The 19428-nt window shown below is 44.1% G+C and overlaps 1 protein-coding gene across 1 annotated transcript in view; it reads right to left on the bottom strand.

Annotated features, from left to right (window-relative positions):
• Window positions 1-15937, bottom strand: part of URB1 (URB1 ribosome biogenesis homolog) — a 42202-nt gene extending 26265 nt beyond the window's left edge. Inside the window, exons 1-13 of the mRNA XM_032094271.1 lie at window positions 15763-15937; window positions 15420-15559; window positions 14064-14215; window positions 12410-12542; window positions 10356-10452; window positions 9124-9209; window positions 7161-7286; window positions 6389-6519; window positions 5895-6090; window positions 5295-5432; window positions 4739-4912; window positions 4036-4183; window positions 1523-1645 (exon numbers count right to left, since the gene is read on the bottom strand). Of these exons, the coding sequence (XP_031950162.1) occupies window positions 1523-1645; window positions 4036-4183; window positions 4739-4912; window positions 5295-5432; window positions 5895-6090; window positions 6389-6519; window positions 7161-7286; window positions 9124-9209; window positions 10356-10452; window positions 12410-12542; window positions 14064-14215; window positions 15420-15559; window positions 15763-15901 (1783 nt within the window). The 5' untranslated portion in view covers window positions 15902-15937. The remainder of the gene's footprint in view (window positions 1-1522; window positions 1646-4035; window positions 4184-4738; window positions 4913-5294; window positions 5433-5894; window positions 6091-6388; window positions 6520-7160; window positions 7287-9123; window positions 9210-10355; window positions 10453-12409; window positions 12543-14063; window positions 14216-15419; window positions 15560-15762) is intronic.
• Window positions 15938-19428: the final 3491 nt, after the last annotated feature.

The following is a 19428-nucleotide window of genomic DNA, read 5'->3' as shown; positions in this document are numbered from 1 at the left end:
GCCCACAGATGGCGGCAGTGATGCCCAACCAACCCTTTGCTCTCTCTCCCAGTCTCAGCTGTATGTGGCTGTATCGACTGTACCACGAGCAGTACTGGAGGACCTTCCCAAACTTGTCAGGCATTATTTGCCCTTAGTGAAGTCATGCTGGCTGTCACCAACCACCTCTGTGTTTTCCATGTGCCTTAGCAGAGTTTCCAGGAGAATCTGCTCCATGATCCTGCCTGGCACAAAGGTGAGACTGACCGGTCTGTAGTTCCTTGGGTCTTCCACTTCCTCCTTTTTAAAAATGAGGGTTGTGTATCCCCTTTTCCAGTCAGTGGGAACTTAATCAGACTGCCACAAATTCTCAAATACAATGGGCAGTTGATTAGCCACTTCGCCTGTCAGTTCCCTCAGGACCCATGGATGGATCTCATCGGGTCCCATGGACTTGAGCACATTCAGGTTCCTCAGATGGGCTTGAACCTGACCCTCTCTGACAGCGGCCTCAGGATCTTCACTCTCCCAGTCCCAGCATTTGCCTTTCCCAACTTGGGAGGCTTGACTGGAGAACTTGCCATTGATGGCCAAGGCACAGAACTCATTGAGAACCTCAGCCTTCGTCATGTCCAAGGTAATCAGGTCTCCCATTTCCTTCCAAAGAGGGCTCACATCATCCCTGGGCTTTCTTTTGTTGGCAGTATACCTATAGAAGCCCTTCCCATTGTCCTTGACAGCCCTGGCCAGACTCAGTTCTAACTGAGCCTGAGTCTCCCAAGCCCTACCCCTAGCTTCCCATACAATTTCCATATATTACTCCCAGGCCACATGTCCTCACTTCTACCTCCTGAAAGCTTATTTTTTTTTCCCTGTGATTTTGCTCATCATCTCCTTATCCATCCATGGAAGCCTCCTAGCATTTTTGCGCAATTTCTTCCTCGTCAGGACTCCCAGCTTGGAGGAGGTGATCCTTGGGTTTATGATATCAGCCAGCATTCTAAGGCCTCTCTGCCCTCCAGGGCTCTGTCCTACTGGACTCTACCAAGGCTGAATCTCTATTACAAGATTTTTCAGAGGACACTGGCAAACTGGGAGGTGCTTCTCCCCCACCCCAAACTTTCTGTGCACTATCCCGTTCAAAAAATTCGTTATCGTCACAGCTAATCAGAGTTTGGAAATACCTTACTGATAGTGGATTGTTGACAGAGGGCTAGAAAAAACCTCATTAAGAGCTGAAGATAAGCCTTCCTCAGAAAGATTAGAATTCAAAGCCCACGAAGACCAAACACTTCCAAGAATATGACACACGGAGAGGAAGACTGGAGTGCAACATAGTGCTGACAGCTGACTGTGGAATTTAACAGTGCCAGAGCACTGCAGAAACAGCAACAATAAATGCCAACACAATGGAGAAACTAAAATGGGCTACTTTTAGAAAACAGTTTTTTATCTCCACAGAAAAGCAAACATTCCCTTCTGCTGTGGACTTTGTAAACAGCCAGAGAAAACAGTGGAGGAAATAGAAATATCCATCACATACCTTTTAGCAGCTTGCTAAAATCAAAGCTGCTCCGCGCTACCAAGTGGGGCACAACCTTCTGATAAAGACATATGACCTGAAGCAGTGCAGCTTTCAGAAGCAGTGTCTCAGCATCATCTGAACCTAAACAAAGCATTTCCATAATTAGTTTCTTCTTCCTTCATAGCAAGAGAGCACAATGTGGCAGCACCTCCATAATCCAGCATGAGAATTACTAACTGTATTTCCAGCAGACTTGCCTAGGGAATGACCTGCTATCTTCCCAACAAGAAGAACGAGAAAAACACCCATGGAATCTCCAGTTTCCTTCCCCAGAATTCCTGTGTGAATACTTTCAAAACGAAATCTGCTTATTCAGTGCTTAGATTGAGAGCTGCGATTCCTAACTGGCCTCAGAAGCGCTCACACGTATAAAACACAACCTGAACACTTGAACACTCACTGTAAGAATCCCACCAGCCCTGTTGCTGTTTAATTTAAGGCTGAACAACAGGAAAAAAGTGAAGGAAAGGATATGGTCATGCTGCTGATTTCTGGCAACACTACTTTTAACTAATGTCAGGTAGGTTTGGCTGGGGAAGTGCCGGAGACCATACACTACCATTTGTTGCAAATTTATTATTTCAGTTAAAGACTTCTTTCTTTCTTTTTCCCCTTTCAAAATAATACTTTCTCAGTGTGAGCTCTTGGCAAGAGGCAGACAACTAATACCTGTATGAGAGAAACACCAACAGCACTTAAGACAACTGTTTACTTCCTAGGAAAAGCCATCTCAGGTTTCAGTTGTAACATGAGGAGGCATAAAAGCTACTTGTCATCCAGTATTAATGAAAGGAAACAAAGTACGTGAAGGACAGCCAAAACATTTAACACCTAATTTTTTCCTGTTAATTTGGTCTTCCTCAGGGAGGTAGGAAGAACTGAATGAATGCCATGGATAAACTTTCTTTGCCTGAGTCTCAGCTCCCATTAGAATTCTGCAGTGGCCACAATGAAAAAATAAAGCTGTAAAAAGTGAGCTAGGAGTAAGTGACACAGCATTTCCACCTCAGAATGCAGAGGAACTACAGCTACAGTTCTGCTGGAATTAGCTGCTCCACTGGTTTCCACAAGCACTCTGCCAACCAAGCCTTGGAGTGTCAGTGCTGACAACTATTTTGCTGCCCAAAGGGATCCACAGAAGGACATCCACTGAAAAACCCTCTGCTCCAGGAAGTCTCTCTGTGGAATATGCCCTGTGAAGGGCAAAAGTGGCTGCAGATTCATCTCCAGCCCTACAAGGAAAACTTCACAGGCCATTGGCCAAGATGCAGACAATTCTGAGACTTCCTACTCCCTGCAATGGGACTGTGGAAGCAAGCCCTTCAGGAGGAACTGGGTTTGAGAGAGGAAACCTGAAGCCTTCACTCCAACCTTTCTCCCTCTTACGACACTCATAATGCCACTCCTGTGTTACATCAATACAAGCATTCGTGTAGCCACAGTAACTAACTGCTAAAAAAAAATTACCTCCCAGTAAAATAACTTGGACAAAGAAAAATCTCTCGAAAAACTATTTTTCAGGCATATAAGTCTCCCTGCCAGCTTTATTTTGTGGCTGTGAAACAACTACTAACATGGAAAGGTCAAGGGCAGGAGGGCTGAGTTCAACAAGAGGAGCAGCAGAGCCCTGCACCTGAGAAGGAACAGCCCCATTCACCAGTACGCTCTGGAGGCCACCCAACAGGAGAGCAGGTTGCCTGGGAAGGATCCAAAGGCTCTGGTGTCAGGGAGCTCCTCCTTCCTCTCAGCACTGGCGAGGCCAAACCAGGAGCATTGTGTCCAGGTCTGGACTCCCCGGAACACGGTGACACTGGGGAGAGTCCAGCAAAGGCTCACAAAGATTGTGAAGGAACTGGAACATCTTTCCTGTGAGGAATGGCTGGGAGAGCTGGGACTGTTCAGCCTGAAGAGAAGGCTCAGGGGCATCTCAACAATGCATGTTAACACCTGAAGTAAGGGTGCAAAGGTGACGAGGCCAGGCTCTTCCCAGAAGCACCCAGTGGCAGGAGCAGAGGCACTGGGCACAAAGTGAAACATGGAAACACTCCAAGTGTCAGGAAACACTTTCTGACTATGAGGGTGATCGAGAACCCACACAGGTTGCCCAGAGAGGTTTTGGAGTCTCCATCCTTGGGGGTGCTCAAAAGCTGTGTGAACACGGACCTGGGTGACCAGGTTTAGGCAGAGATGTTGGGCAAGATGGTTTACAGAGATCCCTTCCAACCTCAACCATTCTGTGATCCTGGGACAGCAGAAAGCCAAACTGCTTAGCCTTCAAGTAGCAGTGGCAGCCTCTATGTTAAACTGTGTTCTCAGGCAATTCTAATGGCCTGAAGAGCTGAACAAAGAAAAGGCAAGTAGTAAATGCACAAGCGAGATCTGGATTCTGCTGAAGTTAAGGGTGGGATGAGGGTTTCACAATACCCATTCCCACAGAAGTAAGAAGGGGTAACTCCACCTGCTTTGCCTACCATGCTGCTCAGCAACTTCTGTCTCAGTCATTGCCTTCACAGTGGAGACATCACCTTCCTTTTTCTCTGCTGGGCCACCACAGTGTTCTCTCTCTTGCTTCAGAAGGGACTGCCAGACAGCCACTATATTATTCATGTCTGGTAAAACCTAAAAGCAAAAAGGGTAAATTGCAACAGCTCTCCTTTGTAAGACAAAGCTCCTGTGACAAAGGTTGGAACTGACTCTGCGTGCAATCAGGGAATGATCTGAAATCAAGCACTGTACTTTCACTTCTGCAGAATATGAGCACTGGAAAGAACATTTTATTGAAAAGCTTTCCTGTGAAAAATTTATGTTTGGTTCTTCTTCTTCATGGTATCCTTTCAACTCAAGTGCTCTCTTGTCTAGTAACTACTGAGTAACCTCTGCTGGCTACATTGACTTGAACCAGGAGAACTTGCTTCCTGCTCTTGGAAGTCATTTGCTGCACAACAGCCATTGATGTTACAAATCTGTCTCACCAGAATTTTATTTGCATTCCCATCAGACGGCTGTGTCAGGAAACATAGGCTCCTACCTCACCATTTAATCCACAGCCTCCCCCAGGGTACCATCTCCTGGCTCCTAGGCTGCAACCACTTGAGAAGAAAGTACAGAGGAGAGCAGTTGTCTGCAGCGTGCAAAACGCCTCCTGTGAGCCCCCAAGCGTCTCTTTCTTTCTACCTTGCTGACAGCTTCTCTGTAGAGCTGCACAAACTCCTGCACTGCCGGCAGCGTGTAGATTTGTGACCTTTGCCAAGTTTCTTCAGATAAACAGTGTTCAATGTTCCTCAAGGCTCTTCTCAGCACCATGGATACCAGTGACAGGATGTTGTGCTTTACCACCGTGCTGGGCAACTAAAAGAAGGAAGCGAATTAGTGACATTTCGGTGATTCCCGTTATGCTTTGCACAGAATCTGTAATGTGCGCTAAAATTTGTCAATGAATTAATTATTTCCGAAATCTTGGCTAGCAGTAAAGAATCCATAGGTTTTCAGATTCCCAGCCTAAACCACTAGCGGGCAGTGGCAGAACTGGTGCTTGTCAAAGGTACCTGGAATCATTATCTGTGGTTTTAATTAATTTTCCAGTGCTTCCCCAAGCCATATTTATGCTGGGGTAGACAATACAAAACACATAATTAACCAACTTCAGAAATTTCTTGAATGATCACACACTTAAATCAAACAGTACTAACTGGAACAGAAAAATCACTGAAATACTATAGATTGCTCTTACATTTAACCCTTGGGTGAACATTATTTTATTGCACACTGCAGGGACTGTTGTTACCATCACCATAGAAAGCAACCTGGGAAGAGGAATAAATTCTGAAGTCTTAAAAGAATTGGAGATCTCTGGTTGAGCCTCATAGATCTGAAAGAAAAAAAACCCAAAAATTTAATATCTCTGATACAGTCCCAGAGATGACAGCTTCTTCTGGGGAGCATTCTACAGAAGGATTTTGACTCGTCGAAAGTAATGGCAACATTAAATGTCAATTTTTATGCAAAGATGTTACAGAGCATCCTCCAGATTCCTACTCAACTAAATGGACCCTCTGTAGGCAACCAGCATCCCAGCTAAAGGCCATCTCTTTTCAACAGATTCCAGATCTTACTTGCCCATTTTAAGCTAAACAAGAAGGCAGCAGAACACTCACAAAGGACAATAGGTTTTTCTAGCTGAGCTTTGATGTTGCTGCATCTCAAAAAACACGTCACTGACGTGATGTTTTCCACTACTTTTTATACCAATTCCTTCTTTCCCAGCTCAGTTTAAATGTTTATAGAGCCTCCTGCTCCGAGCATGGATTTTTACCATCACCCATACTCCTACCTTCTTGAGTAACTTCATGTTGTCCATCCAAGCAGACTTCACTCTAGGAACAAAGGAATACCGGGTCTCCTTGAAGTATCTATTCAACAAATCTGGGCATACTTTGAGAATATTCACCATGAGATCAGCAACCATTTCATCTTCTGTTGCAGTTTTTAAACCAAGCAGGAAGTGCAGAAGTACCACATTTCCTCCCCTGTTGAAGACAAAAAAAATTATTTTAAGTAAGAAATCCTTATTTTGACACTTTATATGGGATGTGAACTCTGCAGCTCCTCTAACTGTTAATTGAAGGCAAGACCTCTCACCCTCCTGGTGTAATTTCTGAGCTTATACTCAGAGAAGTAAGAACTGAATTTACCTCCATGTTTTCTGCATGACAGTCATTACTTTGAATTAATACCACATATTTCAGGCCACGCACGGTAACTAGTGAGGTCTCTTTTGCTTCTAGCAAAAAATCCACGCACAATCCCAGCTGCCCAGTGACTTACTTGCCAGAAGTTCCAAGACTTGGATCATAGAACGTTATGCCATGTTTCAGAGAGCAGCAGAGGTCCATTAAGAAACTATGCACAAGTTCTCGTACCACCGCTTTTCCCACCTCTTCAGAACCTTGAGCCACCTATAAAAACCAAAATGGAGTATAGGAGGCATATGAGATTTGGCATCACAGATATCAGCTTCACTCGACATTTTATACAGCTCCTCTTAGAGAAATGCCAAAAGAAAATTTGGCTTTTGTTCAGATTAAGAAGAGAAGCTTCAGGACTGTGATTCTATGATTCCATTAACCTTCTACATCCAGAACAACTCAAGATCCCTAAGGATGAGAAGACTCTTGACAACTGTGGCTGGGAAATCGTGAACCATATGACTTACAAGGACTGCCAGGAATTGTAAGAACTTAAAATTATTCAGAACTGAAATGCCCCATTAGGAATGGGGTCAAAGATTTGCACAGCTCCAAGCAGACACCTACTAGAAACAGATCTCCAAAGGGTGTTTACAGTATATCAGGATGGGAGTGGCAGGGTCATAAGCATCTGGTAGAGGAAATACAAGAGGGCAGACACAAAGGCGAAAAATCTGTAGCCAGAGAAGCAACAGAAATCTTTTAGAATAGGCTCAGTAGATTCCTCTTTTTGAGCTCATCAAGCTCAGAGCAACTGGGAGCTGTTTCAAAACCTGAGCACTCAAAGGGGGGGGGGGGAGGGGAAAAGGCAGCACAAGGACTAAGAGTAACAAAGAAATAAATTACCAGACCTTTAAATCCCCAGGGCTGACATCAGTAATCCCATTCCAACGGTACAGTGAGGCGATGTGAAGCAACGCTTCTGCAGTAAAAAAACGCACCTTCTGCGTTTTGGTGATATATTTGTTGTGAACCACCTGAAAACAATGAGAAAAAACCAAACTCTTCTATTTATTGCAAGTTATCACAAAATCATGGTAAAATAAACACACTTCATTCTTCTAGTACACACAGAGCTGGCTCTCCTCACTAGGGCAGAAAAAAGGTTCTGCCTGTCCTGTCAACACCTTCCTCACATGCTCCTGCTCCACCTTGACCCTACACCAACCTCTGCAAACCCTGCACATGCTGGACAGGACAGGCATTCACGTTCAACTGAAGAGCACAGACCATGTTTAAGGCATCACAGCCACAGACTAGAACCATAGGAACCCAGGGGTAGACATGGTAAAGCCTACTACAGATAAAGTTTGAATGAAAGGGAATACAGAGTGGAAGAACTTTCTCAAAAGTTCTTCTGCTGTGTTTTAATGCTGGCATTGTTTTAATTCTGATTTTTCTTGCTAAGCTGAATGAGTCATACAGTGTGCTGGGGTCCACCAATAATGTAGCAGCTCATGATGTATGACTCCCATACAGGAAAAGCTTCATTTGGAAAACAAAGTTTCAAGGAGGTTTATTTTACATTTAAATGGTAGCTTTTTTATTCTCCTCCTTTTTTGTGTTATTGCAACAGCAAAATGAAAGAACATTTTCGGCTTTAATTGGCCAGTTGTGAAAAGTCTGAGTCTGAGGCAGGCTCTTACGGTTATGCTCTAAATTTGAAACTATTTTTTTCTTCATTCTCTCAACTGTTTATACAACAGCTTATGCAACATTGCTACAGTAGTTCAGAATAGATATTAAAAAATAATAGATAATAAAAATACATCTCAGTTGCAGCTGCTCTACAAGCAACAAGTGCATCCCAGGGAAGAGGCAGGCACATGCTCAGAACGTAACAGCACAGGAAAGGCAGCCACCACTAAACCAACTCTCACACCTTTCAGCAATTCCTGCTTCCCTGTTTGCTGTCTCATCCTTGATACAGCACGAGGTAATTTCTGTCTGCCATGAAAGAACCAGAAAAACCAACATCAAAGAGGAGCAGCCTTACCTTTCCAGCAGTACTTTTTGACAGCGGGTGGAATGTACCCTTTCTTTTTTGCAACAAATTCTCTGTTCTTGGGAAGACAGTTTTACAAGACTTCCCTTCTCCTCCACCCCACCAAGAAATATCTTTGACAGAATTTATCTCCTGCAGCAGAAACCCTGTCATCCCAGCAGTGAGTCCAAAACTCAGCTAAGCAGGACCACAGGATGTGGCTTCAATGGCAAGACTTGCTGGGGAACGGTACCACACACCCTTCAACTGCAACCAGCAGCTCCTGGACACCCCTTTCACACCTCAGCCCCTGTACTAATATCACACAAAATCCTTTTTCTCCTGAAAGACGACTGTACATGGTTACCCAGCTCAGAGCTAACAAACCCACTCAAGTCTAGCTGAGCTCCCAATTTCAGCACGAGGCTGATTAACTGAAAGACCAATCTTACTGTCACTGGAAGCGCCAAGAATACTCCAGTTCTTTTGACATTCAGGCTTGGCACTGATGCAGTCCCAACCCACAAAAAGGTTAGACTATGTTGGACATCACACTCTGAAGATGAGCTGAAATTAGCATTCAAGCAAAAGCTATTGCAGTGACTTCCTTAAAACGGGGTATTGGAAAAGGAGAACAAACTTCCATCCTGAGACAGTAATAAATCCAAGCTACCAACCTCCAACACATGTGATAAGTCACAGACACTGCAGCTGCACACTGCAGGCAGCCCTAAGAACTAAACATTGTGTGAGAAATCACTGCAGAACCGTTTCCAACAGTGAGGAAAACAGAAAACACAGGACAACACAGTTTCAAGGGTGCATCGTACCTTAGTTCTCAGCGTGGAGAGCAGAAGATTGACAGTAGAAACTCTGTCTTCCTTTATTTCAGAGCGAAGAATATCTGGAATGAAATCTAAGAGAACATTTCAAATGTTAAGTCAAAATGTGATAGCTCCTTTCATACTAAAATGCTGCAGGGAGTTCATACCCATTCCTCTTCCACGTTACCTTGCTGTTATATTCCAGGATCAACCAAAAGGCAGCAATCAGAGTTCAGAAGGATGATGTGTCTATGACTACAGTGATGAGCAAGCAATGCTGACAAACCTACTTTCATCTTGACTGGCTAATTTGCCAATTTGCTGATTAACACTGCTACAGCATCTGTCAACTTTAAATACATTTTGGGCCCTGAAATGCCATACTAAAATTTAAGTAAATTCAAATTCTTTCCATTGAAGCACCTGCAATTGTTTCACTGCATGATTCTCAAATGTTTGGAGGTTCCATCTCCAACCACATGCCTCATCTTTTGGCTCACCAGTGCATCCCAAAGTCAGACAACTTCAGTTTATAGAGAACCTGGGGCTCTTACAGGGGAATGAAAGCCAGCTGTACTGACTGGGCCGAGGTGTGCAATCCCCAGCCTGAAAGAACTGAACAACTGCCAGCACCTAAAGGAAATCAGCAGCCCTGGGGTAGCAGGAGCAAGAGAAGTAGATAATTACAGCCAGTTCTCAGTCCCTCGCCATACGAGAAATGACCGGCTGCCAGCTAATGGCTTAAGGACTTTTTTTCAAACAGTATTTCTAGATCCCTTCTGAATTATCTCATAACTTTACCAAGGGTCACAACTCACAGGGCAGAAAGGCAAATCAAGTACACACAGTCTTTAACACTTTTAAAAAGAAAGTTAGTGCAGCATATGCACTGTTACAGTCTTACGAGCAAGGCTGGAGGCCATGAATTTTTTTTCTGTTTATTGACTCTATGACCTCAAAGTTTTATATTAGATTTACCTTTTTTTCCCATCTGTGTCACCAAAGACTCTATTTTTGCAAAGCTTTAGCAGACAGCATATTGCTCTCAAGCAGAAGAGGCCTATTTACTAGACTACCAAAGAAGTTTCAAGCTTTTCAGGTAATAAGATTAAAAATATTTATTTTGCTTCTTATTAGTGCTCTCTACCTGGTTCATGTTTTTAATTAGGTCATATTTATTATCACCTATAAATGAGTGTGCCTTGAAAACAAAAACCCAACAAGCAATTATGAAGTACCTTTTAATTCCAGCACCTGTGCCAAGATTGCATTATCACCAGCAATGAGAAAGGAGAGAGCAAACTGAATATAGGCCATGCGGACATCTGTTCTCCCCTGGAAACATAAAAATATAAAATTTAAAAATACTGCTAGCACACAGATTGTTCCCAGCTGCAAAATTGATACTGCAGCTGCTGATTATCCCTAGAAGTGCCACAAATGGGTAAATGAAACAAATTCTATAAATGCATTGCATATAGCCTTACACATATATTTACATGCAATTCATCCACAGCGTACTCAGCTAAAAAACTTCTTGCATTAAGCAGTTCACCTTAACATAAAAAGAAAAATGTACTAGTTCACGTGCTTTTCAATTCTCAATATATGAGACCAGGTCACAAATTTAAAGAAGAAGGAAATATTAACAGCAGTTTCATGCCAAACACTGCATCACTGAACTTCCTCCCTTGTGCACTGCTCAGTCAGTTCACAAGAATGCCCATTAAAAGGGGCTAATATAAAACTACCAATTCAGGCACAGTGGAATCAGCGAGATCTTGGCCTGTAACAGCATCATTGGATAGGAACACTGAATCACAGAATGGTTTGACTTGAAAGAGATCTTAAGGATCACCTCATTCCACACCCCTGCCATGGGCAAGGACACCTCACAATATCCTAGGTTGCTCCAAGACCCATCCAACCCAGTCTTGGACACTTCCAGGGATGGGGCAGTGACAGCTTCTCTGGGCAACCTGTACTGGAGAGTGTCTCATCACCCTCACAGCCAAGAATCTCTTCCCAATATCTAATGTAAATCTACTCTCTTTCGAATAAAAAGTCACCCCTCGTCCTATCACTCTATCACTACACTTCCTGACAGAGCACCGCCACAATTTACAATTCTTTCAACACCTGCTGTGCAAAATTAAGCTGCGTGTAAAGAAGCCTGAAAGAAGATTCCGAGTAGGCAAAAGATAAGGTAGCAGGGACTCCTGAAAGGGTTCAAAGAAGAAATAAATAGAAAGAAACAAGATTTTGCTGTAAGCTTTGGGCTGAGTATTTTTGTGTTAAAAACTCACCTCTGACAGCCAGTTGTGACATAATTTCACTGAAAGCTGCGCAAGAGGAAGACCTTCTGGATGCTTGTTTCCTCGTACCTTACTCGCGTATCTAACAAGCTTGTGATCGACAGCCTACACCCAAGCATTTAAAATAAAGGGTGCAGATACTCCTGCAGACAGCTTCTGCAGTGAGCTCAAAACCCATGGAATGCGACAGCTCCACAACTATAAAAGGTGGTTCCAGGGAAAAAGGGATGTGTTTGGTTTTTTGCCTTCCACTTGATTGCTTTATAAAGAAAAAGTCTGAATTTTATCTCAGATGGCACAAACCCAACATAAACGTACACATTCACTCTGCAAGTCATCTTTAAAATCCAGAAATAGTATGTCAGCATTGAAAGTAATACTGGATTTGTTATGTGCTTACATTTGGAAGGACACATTAATATTCTTGTTCTAAAGCACTGGTTTGGGTCAATCCTGACTATTTTTAGTAAACAGGGAGGAAACAAGATAGTTTATTCTGGAAAAAAGGGAGTGACTTTTTCTCCTCACTCACGTATTCTTCTTAAGGATTTCCAGCTACAGACTATTCAGAACTCTTGTTTATGTTTTCAAATGCAATTACTCTGTATTAGTACTGGGCAATATCCCCTCTCTGACTTCCACTGACTTCAGTGGGACCAAACCACAAAAAGACTGACTAGTTTTCAGGAGTTTACCATCACTTCAACTCTGTTTTAGACACTAGAAGGGCAGTTCATAGAAACCGTACATTTGTATTTCTCCAAAGCTTCTTGGAAACACACACAAGGCACTTTCATATGTCCAGTCAGGCACAATCAAGGACTTCAGCCTGACACAGGACGGGACGGGAGAGTTAAGTTCTTGCAGATGAAAATACAGCGAAGAAACAGTGGCAACAGCTTTTTTCTAAATAGTTGGCTAAAAAAGCTGATGGAGCCATAGTATAGCATTCCATGGCAGACAGCACCTTAACCTACCTTCTTACACCTTTTTTTCAACAATCCAGGCAGGTATTTGTTATTGAAATCAAAATGACTATACACATCCCTTGCTGAATCCGGGCCCTGAGCCACCATTGCCGACAACAGCGTGAGGCACCCTCGGCTCATCCTAAAAAAAAAAAAAAAAAACAGAGGTAAACCTGCAGGTTATTTCTGGGATGATGGCTATACAAACCACCAAACCAAGAGATTAAAACTTAAAGGGAAAATAGAAGGGAAGTTAAACAAACAAAATAATTATTTTAGGCAGTAATAGCAGCAGCTGGGAAAGAGGGGAGAAGGAAGAAGGGAGTAGGAAACGCCTTTTTACACTCGTTCCCAAAATTAAACCGTAATGTGGGGCTGGATATTCCCTTTATAAAGTAGTTTAAAAGGGAGAAAGTGCCAAAAATAACAGCTTGAACATGACCTGCTCATAGCAGTGGGGTTGGACTAGACAACCCTTAATTATTCTATGATTCTACGAACTACTAAATTCATAGAGGTTTGCCATTTATTTCAATGGGATTATGTCAGGGCCACTGGGTACAAGACCGCAGACCTCCATCATCTGAACAGCCACTATCCATGAACAGGCTTGTAACCTGTCCATCATGTTTCTGTCATGGACAATCTGTAAAAAGCCATGTGATTCAAGCAGAGATCCCATGTAGACACACAGTAAAGAAAATCCCTCTGCACATCAAAGAGGTCACACAGAAAATGCAGAGCATCTCCCATCAGAAATCCGCAGCCTCCTCTGTGCAGGTTCTAGAAGGATTTCTCCAGAAGCTGAACTTTAAACACTTAATCAGAAGTGCAGATCTTGCACAGCTTCAAAATTTGTTTCCAGCATACCTATTTGAGACTGTCTGTCCAGCTAAAACGCCTGCTTGCAACAAGATCAACTGTGCAGAGCAGGAAGCACAGTTGTGTCTATGAACTGGGAAAGCAGAGAAAGCTTCTCCAATTCTGCTCAAAGACTGAAAGATGAGTCATTGGACAAGCCAATTTCAGTCTGTTCTTTTCTCTCCTCTCCTCTTCCTCCCAGGTTTGTATTGAAATGTCTCGGGCATTTGCAACGTCTTTCACCCTGTCCACATGTGCATGAGAAATTGTTTGGTCTGGACTAGATAACACAGTTAGTTATTAAACAACCTAAAACCACCTCAGATTTAAGAGGCTGGGAAAACTACACAAGAAAAGCCAGCATGAAAGAGAAAAATCCATTACAAACATGTAAAACCTGACTCCAAAAAACACAGGGAAATAAACCACTCAAGAGCAGCTCTTTTTGCCATCACAAGAACACTGCCCAGCCCTGTTCCACACAGTACATTTCACCCCACAAATCAAGTAGCATTAAAATAACAAGACTCAAGGTACCACCCATGTTAGCTTTCACCAGGACAGGCCCAACTGACAAAAACTACAGCTTCAGGAAAGCAGCCTACGGCACTGAATTATTTGTTGTATCAGAGCTTCCACTTTGCAAAGACTTCCACAGGCAATTACTTTATGACAAGTGGAATAGGATTTTTAAATGAAGGCGGATTATTAGCAATAAGTCAAGATGAATTTTGCAATGTCTAGGACAGTTCCTCCAGATCAAGTGACAGAGATTCTCCACCAGAAAACCAGGAAGACTTACCTGTGATTTTCAGAATACAAAGCAGCATAGACCAGTTTCATATAGGAATGAATCAACTTTTTGACAATGTTCATTCCCACAACAGAAAAATGGGAGAGGTCACTGGCTGTCCTCAGTAAAATGGCTTCTAGAGCTTGAAAGATTAACAGCATCTGCAGGATAAAGAAGTATGTTGATATCTGACAATATCAGGTAAGACTTGAAATTATTAGCTGAGCAAACAGTAATAACCACCATTAATAAAAAGAGTAACCCTACTCCAAGAGGAAAGCTTCCACATATGAAAGTGACACTAAGTTCTAGACTGTCTGCCAAATTAATGCTTCCTCTTCGAAAAGATTACTTCTGAGAGCATGTAGTTTCAAGGAATCAATGCTTCAAGAGACAATAGCTCCTAAGTGGATGATGAAAAATGAAACGTGCCAGAGAAAAACATCTGGGCTGTTCCAGTCTTGCAATTAATACCTTCTAGAAGAACCCAAAATCCATACAGCACTGGGGCTGTGCCCATTACAAACATTAGCCCCTATTAGCAAAAGGATGTTGACGAAAGCCTGTCACTAAACACAACACAGGTTGTCATTACACAGACAAAAATGATACTGTAAGGCAAAGAGCAGCAAGTGATGGTTAAAAAGAACACAATACAATGTTACATTGTAAGCAGTTAGCAATGCTGCACCAGCATTCACAGCAAAAAGTTATTGAACCTTTTGTTCATTCATCATATTCTGATGAGGATAAATTGTGGCCAGCTGAGATGAGAAAAATTAGGTCAATTTTACCAGTGGCTTCTCAAAAATACTGATGTATCAGAGAGATATCTAAAAGCATTTACTTTAACTGGACCACTTTTGTTTTGCTTTCTTAACTGCTTCTATTGATCCCCTTATTTCCTGAAAGGTCTTTTGATAACATTTAAAGAACCTGAACAGCTTGATTTGGACGGGACTATTGGTTGTGTGTATCATTAAATCCAGGAACATCTATGAACTGAAAAGAGCATCTCCCACTTGGTAGGTGCTTCTGTCACTGCTACTTCCAGAAAAAAATCCAAACCAAACCCATATTCAATTATCAGAGTTGTTTACACCACAAAGCATTTATTCCTGGAATCATAGACTATCCCGAGCTGGAAGGGACCCACAAGGAGCATCCAGTCCAACTCCTGGTCCTGCACAGACACCCCAACAATCCCACCCTGTGCCTGAGGGCTTTGTCCAAACGCTCCTGGAGTTCTGGCAGCCATAGGGCCGTGACCGTTCCCTGGTTACCTTCTGTTGGTTCTTCTCCAGGGTGGGATTGTTGGGATTGTAGCCGTCAGGCAGTGACTTTCAACCCCCATGCCCAACTTACTTCACTTTCAGGCTTCCTTTCTCCATCGAGAAGCTTGAATATCTCAGCACACTCCATGGAAATTTTCACGTATCCCTCCACGACATCGTACACTCGGGGCGATGGCAGCGTCTTGGCGACGGCCACGAAGGTCTCCAGCCCTGCAAAGCCACAGCGTCACCGGGGCACCAGCGCCACGTGTGGGACCCGCTGCGGGGGCCGGGCCCTGCCCATCAGCGCCATCACCATCGCCATCACCATCACCACCAGCATTGGTGCCATCCCCGCGACGTCCCCTGGGCCGACTGCAGCCCGGGGCCGCCGCCTCAGCACGCGCCTTTCCCGCCCAGCAGAGCCCGCTCACCCTTGGCGGCGGCCGCGGGGTCCCGCAGCAGCGCCTTGAAGCGGGCGCCATTGAACTCCTCGTCCTGCGGGCCACAGGCGCGCTTGGCCGCGGGCTCCCCACTCCGCTCCTCGGCCTCGCCGCTCCGCTTCCCGGCCATGCCGGAGCCCAGCACCGCCCCGGAACCGCCGCCGTTCCCGCAGGAAGGGGCGGGCGGAGCGGGAGCGGCCCGGGCCCGTCCCGCCCCCGGGAGGTGGGGTGCTGCCGGCAGCCCCTGCCCGGCCTGGCCGAGCGTTCGCGTGAGGGGTTTCCGAGCGATCAGTGCCCAAGTGGACAAAAAGAGTTAAAGATAGTTATCGTGGAGTGGTTTGGAAGGGGCCGTAACGATCATCTCGTTTCGCCATCCGTCCCACCCTCCTGCCACGGGCAGGGACACCTTCCACTGTCCCAGGCTGCTCCAAGCCCCGTCCAGCCTGGCCTTGGACACTTCCAGGGATCCAGGGGCAGCCACAGCTGCTCTGGGCACCCTGTGCCAGGGCCTGCCCACCCTCACAGCCGAGAATTCCTTCCCAATATCCCATCTTCAGCAGTCTCTCATCCATCGCTGCTTGCAAGGTTTTTGTCATCCCAGTTTCCCAGGACTGCAGCCCACTGCGATCCTGAATCAACACGGATTAAATTTAGGAGTGCAAGGGAAACGCGCGGGGTGCCGGGAAGCCGGGAGAGGAGAGAACTTCCTCACATACTCCTCTCTTTGCGGGAAAGGGAAAGACTTCGGGGTGACCTATCTGGGGCTTTCCAGTACCTGAAGGGGCCCATGGGAAAGAGAGAGAGGGACTATTTACAAGGGAGGGAGTGACACAACAAGGGGGAACGGCTTCCCACTGCGAGACGGCAGGGTTAGATTAACAAAAATCTAAACTCTTCCCTTGCTTTCAGCAAGAGTTATTCCAGGACAAGCACAGTGATAAGGAGGAATTGTAAAAGCCTTGTTCCAATAAACTGTTACGTATGGAATGACAGCAGCTGAAACAGTAGTGGAAGATAAAGGAGATTATTTCAGTAAGAAAAAATGAAAATAAAGATCTATCCAAATCCAAACTTTTTTTTTCCTCCCATATGTGCAAGTAATAAAGGCAACATTAGTATCTTTCTGGGGTTTTTCAAACTGTTATTTTTTTAGCAAAATACTGTAAAAAAAAAAGTGATCCAGAAGAGGGCAACATTCACAGTCATTCTAAGATTTAGGATGAACGCTTTCACGTTGATGGAGGGTGCTGTGATGTTTTGAGAACAGAGGGTGGAACAAAATAAAAGAAGGTGCAGTTAGAAGACAAAAGGGTAAAATAAAAGGAGTACATGAGACTGGGGGGAAAAGGAAATGGGAAAATAGGAATTGCTAGACACTAGATACAAGGGCTTTTTACAAGTAACTTAGGAGAACAAAGCTAAAAGCATCTTACTGCTGCTAGTGACGACGTGCTCCAAGCTCTGCTAATAATTCTTGTTTCCAGGAATACTTAAATTTAACTCGCTACATTCCAACTCTTTTTCTGCTTGTTTAGATGGCCGTTCCATTTGGAATTTACCATAGTATAGCAAATTCTATGCAAAGGTAGAGTACAGACTTCTCACTTCTTCCATAAAACATTTTTGGTGGCTTCTTCTGGATGATTGGAATCCTGTTTCAGCCTTAAGGTTTTCCTGAAACTTAAATTTATGCAAGTATCCAAATACATTTGCAATTCCAGAAATTGGTAGGCACATAATACAGAAAGTAAATAACATTCTCAAGAGGGAGTTGCTTTGTTATTGAGGGGATGAAAAGGAAGGCTGGAGCTAGTAGAACTAAGAAAAACTATTTGATTTCACACAGCTTTTAAGAAGCTCGAAGTACCCATATTGAGATCTTCAAGGTAAAAGTCCCAGTGACCGGACTTACAAGCCTGATAGTTATTCCACCATATTTCATAGGAGTTCTAGTATTTTAAGGAGTACTGGAAAATGCTACTGAAAATTATTTTTATTTCACCTTGAAGTTCAGTTATTCTCTCCCCTCATTACCTGTGTAGAGGCTTCCAGGAGGCTGGAGAAGCAGACTGCTGGTTTCACTTCCGTCCAGGTCACTTCCATGTTCTGCTGGAGTGCACTTTGAAGCCTGTGTCCTTGTCTTTCTCTATTCTATCTGACAACTTTCCTCCCCCAAGTCTGTTTTTTTGGCAAGCTGCATTTATGGAGGGCCAGTCAAAGACCTCAGGCTCAGACAAAATTCATCTGCTCTGTTGTGCTTACGTGTGCAACAGATGGAAGCAGCAAATGAGTCAAGTAGTAACTTCTGAGCTGCCCAGTTTTCAGAAAATCAAAATTCTTGCCAGATGAACATATCATCATATCCAAGTTATACACTGCCCCTCTGGCATTTTCTAGTCTGAAAAACAATTTCTGGTCCCTTGCATGAACCTCAGCTCTCCACCTTGTTCAAGGAACAGTTCTAGATATGAGACTAATTGAGCCAAGCGACCCTTTCCTGCCTCAGCCACAACACGACCTCTGAAGACTTTACTGCCCTGAACAGTATGTAAACAGCCAAGCTCCAGCCCTGCAGTCCTGCCTAACTTGCCTTTGCTTCCCAAACCTGAACCTTTTTCTTTGCTGCAGGATCCTCACTCATGCAACCCTGAATGCAAAAATCTGATTTGGCAGATAAAGCCATTTCTTATGCAAAAGCTTCACCAAGGTTTCTATTCTGATTTCAGCCTTAAACACTCCTGTCCTGCTCAGCCAGTCCCTATCTCCAGCCTTTAGCTGTAGATGCTTGCTGTTCTATAGCTACTACTTGCCACCCCTCCAGATTAAGTCTCTTGATACGCATTTACATCATTCCCTAAACACATCCTCGTGACCCTTCCCAAATTCAGCCTGATCTCCAGACCTACAACCTCTCCCTACAGATGAGTGACTACCCCTGAGTCGGACTGCTGACACACCTCTGCCTGAGCACAGCTGTACAGCCCATGCTAATCCCAGCCCAAACCTGTTCTTTAAACCCACTGGTATTTGGCCACTGGAGCCCCAGTTACAGTAACCCCTGTGGTGGTTTCACTTCAAGGCCATATGTGAGTTGTGGTCCCCTACCTTACACTACTTCGGTAGGAAATGCATTCGTTTCTTAAAATAATTTTTTCATTATATGTATAAATTAACTACAGAAAGCATTCAGAGGGAATGGATTTAATCCAAAATCACATCTTTAAAACTCTCTCAATGTTCACTCTTAGTTTACACAATTATTCCACAGAAAGCTTTCCTTTGTTTTTTCCCAAAATTTCAAGTGTGAAATAGAGCTCTTTGTCAAATCTTCCTGCTTTCCTGAGGCATGGGATCACAGAAGGAGAGAGGGTGGATGCTGCCAAGAGATGGGATACCAGGACCACTTCCTCAGCACAGCCTCCCGAGAAGGGGATGTTCCCAACACTATCATTTCTTTGTCATCACATGTCCAAATGCCCTGTGCCCCATACTCCCATGATCCTTGCTCGGATCAGCCCAGTGCTAGCTCACACACTTGGAGACACAGTCATTGCAGAGCCTGAATTCCAGAAGTTCGGCGTCGAGGAGTCCAGGTGATGTGCAAGTACAGTGTGTGAACCCAGGAGATGAGGGCTGGTAAGGCTGAAGTAAAACCAC

This window comes from Corvus moneduloides, chromosome 2, assembly GCF_009650955.1.
Source record: "Corvus moneduloides isolate bCorMon1 chromosome 2, bCorMon1.pri, whole genome shotgun sequence".
Lineage (NCBI taxonomy): Eukaryota > Metazoa > Chordata > Aves > Passeriformes > Corvidae > Corvus > Corvus moneduloides.
Note: the sequence above shows the minus strand (reverse complement) of the source record. Positions and strands in the feature narration are given on the sequence as shown.